The 18,342-nt window shown below is 44.3% G+C and overlaps 1 protein-coding gene across 4 annotated transcripts in view; it reads right to left on the bottom strand.

Annotated features, from left to right (window-relative positions):
* Positions 1-18,342, bottom strand: part of Actr3b (actin related protein 3B) — a 96,653-nt gene that overhangs the window by 42,400 nt on the left and 35,911 nt on the right. Inside the window, exons 2-4 of one of the 4 annotated variants that reach the window (XM_042273264.2) lie at positions 16,250-16,305; positions 4,743-4,867; positions 3,498-3,608 (exon numbers count right to left, since the gene is read on the bottom strand). The exons of 1 other annotated variant lie outside the window; for it this stretch is intronic. In XM_042273264.2, coding sequence (XP_042129198.1) covers positions 3,498-3,608; positions 4,743-4,867; positions 16,250-16,305 — 292 coding nt within the window. The remainder of the gene's footprint in view (positions 1-3,497; positions 3,609-4,742; positions 4,868-16,249; positions 16,306-18,342) is intronic. 2 more of the 4 variants (XM_042273267.2, XM_076566704.1) reach the window with 2 other exon arrangements.

The following is an 18,342-nucleotide window of genomic DNA, read 5'->3' as shown; positions in this document are numbered from 1 at the left end:
CATCAGCTTTCTCCTTTCACTGTGGGTTCTGGCGATCAAATTCGGGCCATCAAGCTTGCACAGAATGCACTTTTACCTACCGAGCCATCTGAACCACTCAAGAAACTATTTTTAAAATATAAACACTCAATGAAAAAAGCGCAGGAGAAGAGACCACAGCACACCTGAAGCTCGGCGGCAGGTGGACCAGCACAGACTGAGCAAGCCCATGTAGCCCGTCTCTGTGCGGGCCAGTGGCCACTGAACTGGGGAGAGCATGTCTGAAGCACCATTCATATGCTGGCTGGTTTTATGTCAACTTGACACAAGCTAGGGTATCTGAAAGGAGGAAAACTCAATTGAAAAATTGTCTCCATAAGATCCAGCTATATTTTCTTAATTAGTGAGTGATGGAAGAGGGACCAGACCATTGTGGTTCTGAGTTCTGTAAGAAAGCAGGCTGAGTAAGCCAGTAAGCAACAACCCTCCATGGCCTCTGCATCAGCTCCTGACTCCAGGTTCCTGCCATGTTTGAATTCCCATCCTGACTTCCTTCAGTGATGAAGAGTGAGACATAAGTGTAAACAAAATAAACCCTTTCCTCCCCAACTTGCTTTTTGCATGGTGTTTCATCACAGTAATAGAAACCCTAACCGAGACTATTAAGAATCCAGGGAATTCCAGAGCGTGACATTGATGTATGAAACTGTTACAGAGAAATGCATTTCACATTTGCTAACCAAAAACCTAATTTAAGAAAAGAAAAGAAGAAGCTGAGTATGGTGGCACGTGCCTATAATCCCAGAACTGGCAACAAGGAAACAGGTGGATCCCTAAAGCTTGAGCTTGACGGCCAAGCCTGGGCTACTTGGTAAGTTTCAGAACAGTAAGAGAATATATGTCTGTCACACACACACACACACACACACACACACACACACACACACACACACACACACACACACACAGTCAATGCCTGGCCTCTCCACTCTCAAAATCACTCAGCCTGGTCACACAGCTCCACCTCTTCCTATCACACCACAGACCCCCATCACCCTTCTTCACCCCTCATTCACTGGCTCTCTAGTTACACTGCTTTAGTCAGCTCTTCAAGGTCGCCATGCTCTCATTGCTGGAGGTCTGCAAACAGATGTTTCTAGGTTCACATAAAACATTACCTCCTACTTCTTCCCGGCAAGTGATTAGATTTTACCAGTTTATAGATATCCCAGCTGCACCAGGGAAGGGTGTGAGAGTGTGTGTGTGTGTGTGTGTGAGAGAGAGAGAGAGAGAGACAGACAGACAGACAGACAGACAGAGACAGAGAGAGAAGGAAGAGGAGAAAGAAGAAAAAGGAGGAGAAGAAAACAGAGACAGAAAATTTGTGTGGCTTTCTGTTTTCTTTTTGTTTAATTTCCCAGTCACAATGTCCTGTGACATGTATCTGCACTTACTCTACAGGCCTCAGATTAGAAGTCCTGTAAGTGGAGGCAGAGGAGATATCCCAGCACACCTGGCTGAAGCAGGCAGAAGGACGCAGCTGGGCATGGTGCCTGGCCTAACCCATCCACAGGTAGTTGGTGATAAGCTAGAACAGGAAAAGTGCCAACCCAAGCGGGTGGAATCTGAGATGTGTTTTGGCCGCAGACAAAGTAACTCATACGCTGTCAGTTACCTGGCTCCGTTAATTTAATATAACCACTGTGTGTGCTCAGGAGAGGACATAGAGAGGCCTGTAAAACACAGTAGGCACACTTGACATTCTGAGTTTCAGGATACATCTGAAGGAGAGGTCAGAGCACGTTTTAAGATCTGCCCTGATTAATATAATTAAAATAATAATATCATTATAATTAATAATAATTGTATATATTATGTTTTATAATATAATAATTATCACACATATATTGTTATATAGTTAATATAATATATTCTATATATGTTACACATATATAGACTACTATAACTATTAGCCTTATAGTTACCATTTTCTTTTCTTTTAATAACCTGTTTATTTTTATTTTATTTGCATTGGTGTTTTGCCTGCATGTATGTCTGTGTAAGGGTGTCAGATCTTAGAGTTATAGACAGTTGTTAGCTGCCATGTGGGTGCTGGGAATTGAACCCAGGTCCTCTGGAAGAACAGTCAGTGCTCTTAACCTCTGAACCATCTCTCCACTTCATCACTTTCTAATAAAATATTATATTACATATTATATATTATTATAATATAATAATAATTAATATACATTAAATATATATAGACTCTGTAACTACTAGCCTTGTAGTTACTTCTTTTAGTTTTCCAAGGCAGAGTTTCTCTGTGTAACAGCCCTGGATGTCCTGGAACTAGCTCTGTAGACCAGGCTGGCCTCAAACGCACAGAGAGATCCTCCTGCCTCTGCCTCTCAAGTGCTGGGATTAAAGGCGTGCGCCACCGCAGCCCAGCCAAGCCACCACTGTCTGGCTTAAATATCACTTTCTAAACCAGACAATGCTAAAGAGCATGTGCAGTAAAACATTAAAGAATTATAACTGGATATTGAACCATTTGACAATGTACTTGGATAGAAAAAATCCAAAGCTAACTCATGTAAGTTTTAATTCACAGCTTATGTTGTATCGAGTTGCTATTTATGAAGCAAGTATTTTATCCATGAGACTATTTTTAATGTAAAAGGGATATTCCATGGAAGGAAACGGTACGTTGACTAGAACAATTAGATCCCATAGATCCCAAGAAGTATTTCTTCCCATTTCTCTATGCTATTTGGTTTAACACAATATTTAAGTACCATAATCAAGATCCAGAACTCAGCTCAGTTCCCTTTGACAATAAGATCTAAACAGTGGAAAAAGAACATCTTGAGGGATGTTTCTCTGCTCCAACAGAAGTAATATTCACATAGACACTGGAGGACATAACAGCTCCCCACACAAGCCGTGCCTCCTTCTCTAGACCCTGCGCTGAAAGTCTGCTACAGTACTTACCTGCCTCCTAGTCTAAGAAAGCCACAGGCAGCTCAGGCACATGGGGCAAAACCATGGGAAGGCTCCTAGGAATGGCTTCTAGATTGCAGGAAAAGCCTTCTCTCTACTGCTGAGCAGAAACACGTGAAGACTCTGAGGAGGCAGTGCAGAAGGTTGGACAGCCATCCTGGGGCACCAGAGAGCCAACAGGAGAGGTCACACTAAAAGACAGGGCCATCTCCAAGCTGCTGAACTGAGCACCCCAGGGCAGCCAGACTCTGGCCGTCCTGCTCTGCAGGGTGGTAAGCCTTTTAGGTTCTGGATACACACACACACACACACACACACACACACACACACACACACACACACACACACACACACAGCTTTCTGGTATTTGCTCCTAAAGCATACTGGTTCATGCAAAAGTCTTTAGAAGGACTTCGTGTTTAAAAAGCGAAGTAAGTCTTTAGAAGGACTTTAGTGTTTAACAATCTAAGTAATTTGGAATTCACAGGAGCATATTCTTCTTGGCTCCAACTACTCACCATTAAAAAATAATGGTCCTCGGGTTCAGCACGAAGATACTTAAAGACCACTTGCTCCATGAACCTTTCCATAAGATCCCAGTCTTCAATGATGCCATGTCGTATAGGCCACTGGAGCAGAGGAAGCAAGATGTGTCCACATAGTAAGAACTGGATATGAGCAACACCTTCACAGCACAAGAGCGGAGGAGGCTGTGTGGCCCAACAGAATGAAGGCCTCCCGGTGGGACGCTCAGGGTGATTCTCACATAAACAACACACTTTAACAAGAGACCACGTTCTAGACTGTATTTTACTGCGTCACCTCTAAGTACACAGAACTGCCTGGATGGCAGCGGGCAGAGCTCCTCTACCGTCCAACTCCCTCTGGTCCTTCTCTTTTTACTGCAGAAAGACCTGCTTTGCTGGTGAACAAGTGGAGAAGCAGGAACTACTGCACAGTGCTGGTGGGACTGTAAACTGAGGCAACTGCTATCGACGTCATGTGGAGGTTCCTAAAAAGAACTGAAAACACAGCTACTGTACAGCCCAGGGAGACCACGCGTGGTTGTCTACCTGAAGGACTCCACATCAGTAAATCAGAGGCATGTGCACATCTGTGGTGACTGAAAGCAAAGGGGGAACATGAGTGGGGGGGGGAGTGGCCTTAAGGGAGGAGGGAGAAAAGGAGAATAATGGAACACACGTGTCGTGAGGGCAGAAAGGAGGCAAATCTGGAGGAAGAGAGGGGACCAGCAAGGGTGGGCAGGTAGATGAGAGAAGTCAGGAGGTCACCAGAGGAAGTGGGGGTGAATGAAGTAAAACGACATCTATGTGTGTATGAAAATGTCATAATGCAATCCATCACTTCGTACGCTAAGCTTAAAAAGTAATTTAAATTATTTTTAGAAGATATGCCTGCTTTAATATTAGTGTTTTCTTCTTAATTGCTCAGTCTGCAAGTTTCCAAATCTGACAGGTGTGTTAGTCAACCTGCAACTCCCCAGAAGGGCAGACCTTGCTCACACTGCTGACAACTGTGTGACTAGGACCTTTGTTAACTCACTGGGTCCTCCACCCGGAAATCCACCTCTTCAGAAACAACCCCCTCTGTTCAACTAACCACCTCCACCCAAGCATAAGAATGAAGCCGCATTCCACAACTCACAGGTACCATTTTTCCAGACAACCTATCATTCGCTCAGTCATTCTACGCTCTGTTCTGGGCTCCTCGCTCACACACGCAGACCGCTGGCACAACTTTACCTTGGTGGCGTAGGTAGGTTTATCAATGGCTTCATCCCCTATGAAAAAGTCAAGGTCATCAACTCCTCTCAACACCCTCCTTTGGGCTTGATCAACTACCTTTGCAGATTCTCTGATGGCGATACCTGAAGGGAAAAAAATGTTTTTTTCTTTCACAAAGATGCCATCACTATCCACGTGTTATCTGAATTATCTGGAACAGTGAACATAATCTGTAGGTTTGGACAGTAAATGGTGACCACTAAAGTTTTATCTGGGGTTGGGGTGCTCACAGGAGATGTGATGAACACATGAAATAACAGAGAAACAAACAGCTCTTTCCCAGTAGCATCTCAGTGTAATGCAAGGGAATTGTTTTTAACATTGGCACAGAAGCAATATTAGTAATCGGCCTCATCTGCAGAAACCCCTTGGGAAAGCAGGTGAGGTTACAGGCTGTACGCCCAACACATGTTGACTGTAAAATACAGCTTGGAGGGGACAAAATTCTATATAACATAGACGAGGAAGGGAAACTGAAAAATAATGCTTATATGCTCTTAAGTCATTTAATAAAAGGACATCAAATAGTTTTTGAATATATAGTCTAATTATAGGGAGGGGGAGTTGTGACTTCCAATTAAAATAAAAAAAAAAAAACAAGGCTGTGGCCCAGCATGTGTTGCAAAAAGAGAAATAACAATATTCAAACAAGCATATCACAGAAGATCTTAACAGTACATATTTGCAACTATATTTAGTAATAAATAGCCATATAAACCTTGCTCCAGAATTTAACATCTAATAAAACTGTGAAATGCTTCACAAAGATTGAATTTGCATTGACACTCCTAAGCCCTGGTCACAATCGGAGCTCCCTTCAACTCCTCCTCCTCCTCCTCCTCCTCCTCCTCCTCCTCCTCCTCCTCCTCCTCCTCCTCCTCAGGTCTCTGTGGAATGCCCTCCCTCCCTGCAAACTTGCCCTGGTTACCTGGTAACCTGAGGCATGTTCTCAATGGCCACTGGCCCTTCACACTTCCATGAATGCATTTTTTCACAAAGAATGTTAACCAGTCCACACAAGACTACAGACACCTCCAAGTCAGAAAATGTAAGTCTTCCGCAGCTGCTCTAAGGGCAGGCACGTGAAAAACGCCAAAGGAAGAAGCCCTTTGGTTTACCAAGCATTCAGCAATTTCTTTTTGTACACGGTGTTACTGAGTCTTCCTAGGAGCCTATGGGGAAGGTACTACTATTTCAGCAATCAAGGCCGTGCCGCTTCCGAGAGACAGCGCTAGGCTTTGCAGGCTGATTGTGAATTTGGAAAATGTTCCAACTATGTCAAATTATTCTAACATAAGCCTGATTCTGTAACTATGCCAACAGAGCCTCCAAAGGGGTTTAATGTACGTTTGGTGAAGCCACAGTCACCAGCGCAAATAAGCAGGGGTGCCAAGTGAAGCTCCTCAGTTGAAAATGAAGAAAATGAAAACCCTGTGGTCTACCTCAGAAGCGAGGGAGGTACCTGATCATTCTGACATGACCTAACCATTCCAGCGGTGTGGCAGTTTCACAAGGTGAAGTCCCCGCTGACCATGGAGCTCAGCACTGTGCAGCTAGCTGCCCTGGAGGAAGTGTTCTTACCATGAGAGGAGGGGACATGTCCTGTCACCTCCTCTTCAGACCGGCAGCACCGCTTAGTGTACACAGACACTCAACGGGGACACAGCACTACCCAGTGATAACATTAACCACACTGCAATGCGCCTGAACACTTCAGAGACAGCAAGATGGAACCACTCTCGGGAGAAATCAGGAAACACTGTGACAATGGATTTATCCAATAATCCAGCTTTTAAAAGTCACTCTAGAGGAGTGTCGGAGTGAGTAAAGGTACAAATTGAAGGATGTTCTGTAGAACTACTCATAATAGCAAGGTGCAGGTAGGGGTCCTAACCCATCTGAAGTTAGAGCTGGTCAAGATGGATCAAAACCTTAGGGCTACTAAGTAGCCTTTCAGAACCCCATGTAGCAGCTCCATTTCAGTAACTTACAGGCTACCCCATGTGTGGGTCTGAGATCTTCAGCCAAAGCAGGACACAGCTGCCACTAGGCAGCAGGACCACGGTGGCTAACCCTGGGCAGCAGGACCACGGTGGCTAACCCTGGGCAGCAGGACCACGGTGGCTAACCCTGGGCAGCAGGACCACGGTGGCCAACCCTGGGCAGCAGGACCATAGTGGCTGCTGTTTCTAGCTACCGAGCATATCAGCTTTTCAATTATGGGGGTGGGAGGGAAGATAGCAGCACAGAATTCAAACGTTTGTGCAAGCTAACACATTCTAGCCTGTTACTCTAATTCATTGGCCCTAACAGGTTGTGGCTGGCTTTTGACATTCCTACACAAAGTTCACAGTTAAGAACAGCACTAATGAGTAAAGTGAGTTTGTAACTTTGTGTCCACAGACCCTTCATCCTAAACTGCAGGCAGCCCCACGCAGCCCATAGGCTACAGACTGGACACCCATTACTTCCACGGTTGGAAACTTTTTTTTTTTTTTTTTTTTTTTTGGTTTTTCTAGACAGGGTTTCTTTGTGTAGCTTTGTGCCTTTCCTGGAACTCACTTGGTAGCTCAGGCTGACCTTGAACTTACAAAGATCCGCCTGGCTCTGCCTCCCGAGTGCTGGGATTAAAGGCGTGCGCCACAGTTGGAAACTTAAAACAAGCCCAACCACAGACCTGTCTCAAACGATAAGATATTAGCTCTGCTGTAGATTTCTCTTCAAAATTATTCCAGGACCAACAAGATGCCTCAGGGATAAAGGCACTTGCCACCAAACCTGATGGCATGAGTTCAATCTCAGGACCAATGTGGTAGGAGGAAACTGACTCCAGCAGGTTGTCCTCTGATCTCTGTGCACACCATGCACACACAAGTGCACGTACACAAACACACACCCCAATAATAATAACAATTAATAATACTAAATAAGGAAATGTAAAACATTCTAAACAAGTAAATATATACATACAATTATTACTAAAAATATATTTTTCTGACACCCTCAAATTATTGCAAATATAGAATTAAAACAGTATTTTAAGAGTGAATTGGCTGTCTTTTTTTTCCCCTCAGAAGAGATTATAAAGTAATGGTGAAAAGAAAAGGCTACAAGAAGGACTTGGAGAGATGGCTCAGTGGTTAAGAGCACTTGCTGCTCCTGCAAACGACCTGGGTTTTATATAGTGGCTCGAAACCACCTGCAACTACAGTTCCAGAAGAATCTGACACCCTCTTCTGACCTCTGTGGGCAAGGAACAAATGTGCACAGACATGTGCAAGCAAGATACCCACACACATGCAATATTCTTTCTAAGAGAGAAAGGATACAGAGTCGTTTTGTTCTCTGGCAAGATCAAGCTTAATTATGTATAAATTTCAGATTAAACTGTCAAGCCACAATAACAGAATGTGGGGTGGTAAAGGAAAAAAGACCCGACAATTCATGACATCCACTCAAGTTTGCCAAGAATCTGAGGGCAAAACATGAACCAAAAGAAAAAGAAGAGCCATATCCCACCCCCAAGACACACACACACACACACACACACACACACACACACACACACACACACACTTTAACAGGAAATAAAGGAGGACAACAAAAGTTTAAATGACAATAAAGTAAATCTCACCCCTCCCAGAAAACTGACTCTAAATAGTGTGAACCTGGGTCATAACAGAGCTAAGTTTTGGTTGGGGACAGAGAGGTGGGAGGGGAGAAGGAAGTCGGGAGAGGCAGATGGTATTTCTTTTAACAATTAGCACGCAACAGAATCCAAGCAAAGCAATAAAGATACACAGAGCTTGGGCTAGAGGAGAGGCTCAGTGGTTAGAGCTCTTGTCTAACTAGTGATCTAGGTCACCCCGCTACCCCAGCGCCCACAGCAAGCGACAGAGCCCTGATGTCTTTCCCACCCAGCAGTAACACGGAGACCCTTTCCAACCAGGTGCCCAAAAAAGGAGAAGTGGAAGACTTGCTCTTTTACCCCCAAATGGCAGAAACAAAGAGTCATTCCCCCTTAAAATAAGATCAGGAATCTCATAGCATAATAAACCAAATTCCTGGATTTAGTTTTTGAAAATGAAATTCTCACCCTAGCAAGCATCAGAGATATCAACGTAAATAAGACAACTGCTAGATAAGATGGTGATGGCACAGATATTAAATTATTAAACAAGGGCCCTAGAACAAGAATGACAACATTCTCCAGGTGCAGCCTCAAACACAGAATATGCACCCATGTCATACCAAAGTCAGTTCCCTGGAATAGAATAGGATTTTATTGTTTGGTTGGTTGGGCTTTGGCTTTTGAGACAGGCTTTTTTTTTTTTTTTTTTTATTCTGAAGAGGACACCAGATCTTGTTACAGATGGTTGTGAGCCACCATGTGGTTGCTGGGAATTGAACCCAGGACCTCTGGAAGAGCAGTCAGTGCTCTTAACCACTGAGCCACCTCTCCAGCCCCAAGCTCTCCATCCTTCTGTCTTAGCCTCCTGAATGCTAGCATTACAATCCTGGAGCATCCTGTCCAGCTCCCAGATTGTTTCTTTTTTCTAGTTATTGTTGTTTCACTTTTTAGTTTTTAAGACATTTAAGACAGCCAGTCTGATGTCTGGCTTTGAACTCACTACATAACTAAAAATAATCTTCAGCTCAACAATTTCCTATTTATAGAGAACACTTTTCATCCTACTGAACCAGTCCATTTGTCTAATGACTATATACACGCTCTAAACTGCAAAATATCTGTAAATGTGTATATACTATAAATACACACCACACTTGCATTTCTCTGGGCCAAACTGCATTATCCTTCTCTCTCTTCTTCTTCTTCTCTCTCTCTCTCTCCCCTTCCCTTCTCTCTCACCTTATGCATCAGCAGGCACAGCTCTAAGAACATTGATAAAACTGGAAATAGCATGGCCATAAAAACCTATATAGAACCGCTAATGAGACACTAAAACCATGCTCTCTTTAAAGTCAGTAAGACAAAAGTGTCGGCTACCCAGTTCTAGTCACTATTTTAATAGAGGTTCTAGCCCAACATCCAGCCTCCAAAGACCAGCAGGATGGCTTACCGAGAAAAGGTGCTTGCCACCAAACCTGATGACCTGAGTTTGATCCCTGGGACCCACATGGGAGAAAAGAATTGACTCTTGAAAGTTGTCCTCCACGTGTATACTGTGACATGTGCACCCACATACAATAAATAATAAATGTGCAAAAAAAAAACTAATAAAAACAGCCACAATAAGGAAACACGGTAAGACGAGAATCAGAAGCCAAGCATAACCATTGCTTGCAGGCAATACAATGGCCTGCAGATGGGGCTCAATCAGTGAAGTGCTTGCTATGCAAGCAGAAGAACCTGAGTTTGGATCCCCAGCATCCAAGTAAAGGCCAAGCACAGAGACTTATGTATCCAGAATCTTGGTGCTGGGAAGACAGAAACAGGAGTTCATTGGCTGGCCAGTTAGCCTAGCAGAGCTCATGAGCTCTAGGTTAATAGAGAGATCCTGTCTCAAAATTTACATGGAGAGCAATGAACAAAGACAGTCATTATCAACCTCTGGCCTCCACACACAGCATGCACGTGTGCACACACCCACGTGAACATGTACATATATACCACAAACACAGAGAGAGGTGGCGGGGAGAAAGGGTCTATCTGCAGACTATCAAACAAATGTTGCTGGATGCAAAAACAAATGACAGACCTCAAGAACATTATTGTTTATGATTTATTTTATCTTAAATTATGCATATATGTCTGCATTCATATGTGGGAATGTGAATGTGTATGGCAGATGATCACATGGTCCAGAAGAGGGCATAGGATTACCTAAGAGTTGGAGGTACAGGTGGTTGTGAGCTGCCTAATATGAGTGCTGGGAACTGAACCCAGATCCTCTGAAAGAGCAGCACACAACACTCTCAGCTGCTCCAACACAAGAGTGTTCTTATGTGCTAGCAACAACTAATTAGAAAACTTAATTTAAAAAATAAATTCACACACAATAAAACATAAACATCTCTAAAAATAAATCTAGCAAAAAAGCATGTAGAAGAATTTAAATAACTTTATAAAACATTACTGAAAACCCCACAAGATATGAATGAACAATGAAACACCTCTACTGCATTCATGGACAGGAACTGAATATTCAACTCTTATCCATGAATATCAAATTACATGCAAAAATTTTTAATTAGCCTACAAAAGAGTATCTCTAATCAAGACCTTATTATGGTTTGTTATAATTAACTTAAACTGATTCTAAAATTTATAGTATAAAAGAAAAACCAAACCATTCAAAAAATAAAAAAAAAAATCAAACCCACTAAAGAAAAATGTATGCTGCAAATGGGACTCAAAGCACACACTTGGAGCAGAGACAGAAAAATGCAACAACAAAGCCAAATAAAGGCCAAAATGTTTCGAAGCATAGGGCAGGCCTGGAGACACACATCTGTAACCCTAGAACTCTGGGGACTGAGGCAGGAGGATTAAAGTTCTGAGCTATATGGTGAAATTCTGTCAAGAAAAATCTTCCCAAGCATAAACACTACTTCAATGTGACAAAAAAAGAATATCAAATTAGAATGTACTTTTCAATCACTGCTGTTGGGGCAACTGGCTTGTACTTGAAAACAAGATCAGCTAGCTATCCTTCATACATATTCAAAACTTTAAAAATGTAAAATTCCTTTTGAGTTCTTTGGAATGGGAATGCACTTTTTAAAATAGAAACATTACAAGCCGAAAAACATTGAAATTTTTGACTCTTATCAAAATTTAAAATTTCTAGATGACAAAAAAACAATTTAAACATGTCACAGTGTGCTGGAAATGTAGCTCAGTGTTTAGAACAAACACACAAGGTTTTGTCCCAGTGCCACAAAAATAAACAAATTATCACAAAATAGGAGGCAGTATCTGTAACAAGTCAGTGCATGATACCTTAGTATCCCTAGGACACCAAAAATTATCAAAAAATGCAGTTATAAAAATGGACAAAAACATGGAGAGGCGCTGAATGATGCTCAGCTTTACTGTTAATCAGCATAGTTTTACATTCACTGAACTTGAGGATAACAGTGAGAAAGCAGAACCTTACTCAGGTTGCCAGTGGGCTGAGGTCAACACAGAACTCACAAGATGCCAACGGCATGGCTGCCATGAAACCAGAGCATCTCCCATCCCTTTGGGGAACAGTGTACATGCATAAGGAGGTGCTCACTACACTCTTTTGCAAAGTAATAAAACTGGAAAATACTCAGGTTTTTACATTTTTAGCTGGACATATGGCCCATGTCTGCAATCCCAACACAGGGAGGCCAAAGCGAGAGGGTTGTGAGTTTAAGATCTACAAAAGGAGACTGAGTCGCGTACATGCGCATTAGACTCTAGCTTTAGACTTGCATACATTAGCAGCGATAGATACTAAAAACAACACTGAAGAGGTTGTTGTTGTTTTTTTTTTTTTAAATAATGCTGAAACTTTGCAGGAAACCATTTTAAGCATTCACAGAGCAGTGAGCACATAGGATGTAGAGCTGAAACACAAGACTAGAAACCTAGACAGAAAATGTCCACCAGAAGAAGGGGAGCAAGGAAAGGGCTAGAAAGAAAGGGAGGGGCTGAGACTCGCCCTGAAAGCTGTCAATTACAGACATCTGTCATCGGAGAACCTCACTTCGGGTGACCTCATAGCAGGTGTATTTACTCTAAGTAAAACATCTCCCAAGGCCTCTGTCACATGCAGGCCAGTCCTGGCCGGCACTTCCTTACATAGCACATGCCTGTGTGTGTTTACTCTGACATGAAAGTGGAATGTCAGTGTGCTTACTGTGAGTAGTGGGTTCAAGGGTCTTTACCACATTCTCTTTTGCATTGTATTACCCAAACCAAATTTTTTAAAAAGCTATATTTAATTAAAGGCCAGGAGTGGTGGCACACATTTAATCTCAGCACTCAGGGAGGCAGAGACAAGTAGATCTGTGTGAGGCCAGCCAGGTCTACATAGAGAGTTCAATGCCAGCCAGGGCTACATAGTAAGACCTGTCTCAAAAAAGAACAACAAAAACCCAGCACCTCACAGGTCGATCTCAGTCCTCGGGGGAGGCCTTGCTCTGGAGGAGGTGGGAATGAGGGGTGGGCAGGGGGGAAGGGGAGGGGGGCAGGAAGGGGGAGAACAAGGGAATCTGTGGCTATTATGTAGAACTGAATAGTATTGTAAAATAAAATAAAATAAAAATTTTTAAAAAATTAAAAAAAAAAAAAAACAACCAGCACTTCAGGACTCGCTCTGCAGTCAAGCTCTCATCCAGAGCTTTCAGCCTCTCCCCTAGTCACCTTCTGGCAACTTTCCCCGCATGCAATGGAACTCCCTTTCTCCCCCCAGTCCCTGTCCCTCTGTCCTCTTTCTATTGCTGTGGTCACCACGCTCTCCTCAGACTGAACCTTTCAGTGGCCTCCAATAGTCTCCACCAACCTCAAAACAAACATACATGAGAAAGAATAAACCTCCTCTGAACAGCGAGGCCTCAACAAGCCAGACACAAGCGGAGCCTGGACAGAGGGACTGCCAGTCCAGCCCCAGTGCCCAGGCCCTGAGGGAAACCCACGGGACCCAGGGGATGTGCAAAATGCAGTTCTCCAGGACAAAGCAGGCTTTCTCCAGACTTCAATCCCATCTCCTGCCAGGCTGCATGGCGCTTCCACTAGCTTCCACCTCTCCACACCCAAATCTGACCTTGAGCCCCTGGGGATCACAGTCTTGCTCCAGTCCTCAACACACACCCTCCCTCCCTCTCTCTGCCCCTCTTCCTGTCCATCTTCCCTTCCCCCCTCCTTCTTTCTCTCCTGCACTATGGGACACAGGTCTGTTGCATGTCAGGCAAGCTCTAGGACTTAGCTCTGCATCCAGCTCTCCTGAAGCCCGTTCAGCATGCACATCCTTGAACTCAACCTGTAAATGAGACCTCCACATACAGAAAAACAGTTCCACTCTCAGCACTGAGGTCAGGCCTCCTTGGGTAACTGAAGCCCTGTACCTATGTAAACGCCCTCACGTCCGCCCCAACATCTTCAACTGTGCTTCCTGCCCTTCTCCCTGAGAAGGTCAGCCAACGGTATCACCATTCTTGGGGCCGGAGAGAAGGCTCAGTGGTTAAGAGCGCATCCTACTGTTGCAGAGGACATGAATTTGTCTCCTAGCACCCATCTCAGGTGGCTCAGGCTGCCTGAAACTCCAGCTCCAAGGGACCTGATGTCCTCTTCTGGACTCTACAGGCATCTCAACTCACGAACACACACACACACACACACACACACACACACACACACACACACCAACATAAATTACAAACTAAAATGAGGATAGAGATGACTCAGCAGTTAAGAGCATGCCCCCTCTTCCAGAGAACCTGAGTTCAATTCCCAGCACCCACATTGTGGCTTAAAAATCTTTAACTCTGAGCTGGGTGGTGGTGGCGCATGCCTTTAATCCCAGCACTTGGGAGGCAGAGCCAGGTGGATCTCAGGTGGATCTTTGTGAGTTCAAGGCCAGCCTGGACTACCAAGTGAGTTCCAGGAAAGGCACAAAGCTACACAGGGAAACCCTGTCTCGAAAAACAAACAAACAAACAAACAAATCTTTAACTCCAGTCCCAGAGGATCCGATGCCCTCTTCTGGCCTCTGCAGGCACTGCACACACACAATGCACAGATACATGCTGGCACAACACCGGTACACGTAAAGATAAATGAGTAAAATTTCAAACAGACGAGACAAATCTTTTTTTAGTGGTGCTACCCCTTTGGCATTCATTGTCTTCCAGCTTCTGCCACTGCTGAGGTTCTGACAGCCCCCGTCTGAGAGCTCCCCTGTCTCTGGACAGTGAAGCCTGCTAAGAACAGCCTTCCATCCCCTGTATGAACGATGACAGGCTAAGTGGTGCCGCCAGCTGGTGCTGAGTTTTAGATGGCAGCAGAGCAAAGCAAAGGGGACGTGGTCAGTTCTCTTTAGCTGACGCACTTAACAAGGTTAAAAAAAAAAAATCTAATCTCTGCTTTCAAAAACCAGGAAGTCCAATCTGTCAACTCAGCATGGACTGATCATTCGTCCTAGTAAAACGCACAGTGATGGATCCCCGCACAGCTGTCGGATGTCATGGACCTCACCATGCCTCCACAAAATGAAGCCCCAACTTCCAGCACAACTGAGTTTGGAGACAGGACTTCTATGAATATCAGTGAATTTTAAAGGTCATGAGGCAATCAGAGCGGTGGCCTTACAGAAAGGGACACCAGCTCTCTCACACACGCATTCTCACATAGAGGAAAGGCGACATGAGACACACTGGGACAGAAGACAGCCCCTCTGTAAGCCCAGAAAAAGACGCTTCACCAGACACCAAGCATGGCAGCACCTTGAACTTGCACTCTGGACTTGCAGAACTGAGTTACGGTTCTGTTGAGTAAGTCCCCTTGTCTGCTGTTTACTGGGCAGCCTTTCCTGACAAACACTCCACTTTGTGAATTTTAAATGAGGACACGGCAGACCAGTAACACGGAAGAGCCAATGTGAGTTATCTACACACCCCAAGAAGGCCAGAGCTGTGTTCGCTATCCCGCAAGTACAGAACTGGAGTTTGTGGCTTAGAAACCCCCTAAAGGAATCTGGAGTGCATTGTCTAGTGATCTGAGGCTCATACTAACCACAGAACGGATTTGGCCTTGCTTGACCTGAATACATTCTAACCAAGCTCTCCTCCATTAATGTCCAAGCTGGGTCCTAGGAGCTCAGCGTGGGCATATTATGGGAAGTCAAGTTTCCCCTTGGTGCTGGGTTCATTCGCCTTTCCCTTGGACAAAACTGTCTCTGGGATTCAAACCAGAGAATTCTGCCTCTACAGCCAGACCAGCCCTGGGAGAGACTCTGTGGGCAATAAGGAACAGGCAGCATGAGCCCAACGTTTGACACCTAAGTGCATCACCCTTTGCTGATAAAAAGTTAAACAAAACAGAACACTTCAGTAGACCTCTCATTTCCACTAAAAAAAAAAAAAAAAATTCTTTCAAGAGTGCCTGGTGCCATGCACCAGACACTCAGCTAAGCCAGCGAAACTGTGCATCCTTACAATTACAGAACAGTCCTGAAGAATCAGAGCGACTGGTCCAGGGAGCAGGGACACTTACGACACACCAAAAGGCCCCTGGCAGCTTCCCAAGGTAAAGCTAGAAAGCCCATGACAAAGAACGGAATCCAGGACAAGAGTGCTGCTGAGGAGATTCTGGTTTGGGGCCACCTCCTGGAGCGAATTTCAAAATAGGCAGCCCTCCCCAGGAATTGGAGTGATGGTCTGAAAACATCCGAACACCTTGATGCACAGAACTGGAATGCTTTAAGATGCCGAGAAACACAAGGCTTTAGAACCCAAGGAAGAGCGTTACTTACATGACGGAATAATGAACTGTGGCTCAGTGTTCCCTGCGTAGCCAAGCTTGGTATACCTAAAAGCACAAAGTCATCAACACAGGTTTAGATGGCAAGGCTCCCAACCGCATCCCACTCATGTCTTTCATTATCAGCACACCAAGCCCTGAAACACCGAGCCTAGAATACTCCCTTGAAATAAAAAAATATACAGAGAAAAACAAACTGTGCTCACTGGGGATCATTTCAAAGTAGGGTCGAAGCTGACGTATCAGCGTGTTTGTGTCGGGACAGAAACGGGACTGATGCTCGTGTCTGTCTCTCTGGCCCTCCCGGCTCTCACCGTGCTCTCATACTCTTCTCGCCTTCACAGAACACAAAGAAAACACGATTATCCCGGTTTTGCAGATAGGAAAACCGGGACACTGAAAAGCTAAGCTGCCCCGACTACAGAGCTAGCGAAAGGCAGAAGAGGAACGCAAGTCTAACCATGCATGCGGCTAACTCCAGTGCAGGCTCTGTAGAAAGGACTTACTTCCTAACTTCCTCAAGTTTTGGAGCGTTAGAGATTGATTATATAATTTTCTTGAAATGCCGCAGCATATGTCTAGACGCAGCTCCTGCCATCTCCTGGGGATCATCGACGGGAGCATCTCTCTACCGTCACGCTTCAAAAGAAGCCCACTTTCTGTCAAGATACTCTGGTAGATTCCAAAAGTCTTTACGAAAACAAATGCCAAAATACTACTTTCTGTTCCAAAAGCATTCGATAATCTCCTAAATATAAAAGGGGGGAGGGTGACACATCACTCAGACCATCTGCTGGAAGGGTACAGGGAAATGCAGTCTGGGGAGCTGAGGACCAGCGTCCCGCTCCCTCTGCGGGGCTGATCACAGCAGTCAGCGCAGCCAGCCTTTGCTTACAGGGCTAAAGCACTTCCCAGGACTAGAAAGGAACAGTGGATTTGTTCTCATTTACAAATTATTTCAAGATGTTTGATATTAAATGCTTCCATTTGATATTTCTCAATTCTTATAATTTAATTATTTTTTAAAATATACTCTACCATCTGCTGGCTTTGGTATTTTTTGAAAGCACAGTGAGCGACACCAGCAAGCTTGCTGCCCTCACATCACACCTATTGTCCACCTTCCATGGGATGTGAGTTCTTCATACCACCGCAGAGGACAAGGCCAGACTCTGAGACTCCTAGGCCTTACAAAATAAGACCCATCTGAAGCCCCTACCATTCCACACAATTTAGAGCTGGGAACAGAAATTAATAATCAAGTGGATCCACAGTCTCCCATGTCAGGGATCACAGACCCACAGGAGAGGACGTTTCTAGACCAACCGAGAGCCTGAAGGCTTCGGAGAATGAAGCCAACACATATTGAATTTGAGAATCCAAGACCAGCACAGCACAGTATCACAGCTTATAATCCCAGCACTAGGGAGGCTGAGGCAGGAAAACAGCCAATTCAAGGCCAGCTACATAGTGACAGACTCACAGACAAACAAAAACAGCCAGCTCATCCTAACATGACCATCATTCTGGAGATGCTCCAAAGAACTGAGTTACTGGCCCAAGGCTAAAAAGTTTCCAGAACCAATAAGCAGGCCGGAAATCACTAAATCATGAAGCTGAATTACATGTTTTTTAACAAGCCATGCCATTCATTAGCCACCTACCCCCCAAAACTCTACCCTTGCACTTAAGTCATTTAAATAAATCCATTCTTTCCCACTGCTAGCTTGTGAGTTCCTGGCATTTACGGATCTCTGCTCCCTGGAACAGTATCTGGGCGCGTAGCAGAATTTCCTAAGTACCTGCTGATTATACTCTTGCCAGATGCTGAGCTACTGGGAGCAAGACTGATGTTTAACAAGGAGATGATTAAGGCCATGAGAACAAAAAGTGATGAAACCAGAAGAAAAAAAAATATCAGACTCTGATACAAAGTACTGTGCAGATGAGAAAAGATCTACCACATGTAATGTGTTCAAACTATGGCAATACGCAAGCATTTATTAATATTAGATGCTAAGTATCATTCGTGTTTGCCATTTTTTTAATCAAGTGTTTTTGTTGTTGTGATTTATTATGCTCTTT

The sequence above is a fragment of the Peromyscus maniculatus genome, chromosome 3 (genome assembly GCF_049852395.1).
Source record: "Peromyscus maniculatus bairdii isolate BWxNUB_F1_BW_parent chromosome 3, HU_Pman_BW_mat_3.1, whole genome shotgun sequence".
Taxonomy (NCBI): Eukaryota; Metazoa; Chordata; class Mammalia; order Rodentia; family Cricetidae; genus Peromyscus; species Peromyscus maniculatus.
This window is presented reverse-complemented; position numbering and strand designations above follow the sequence as displayed.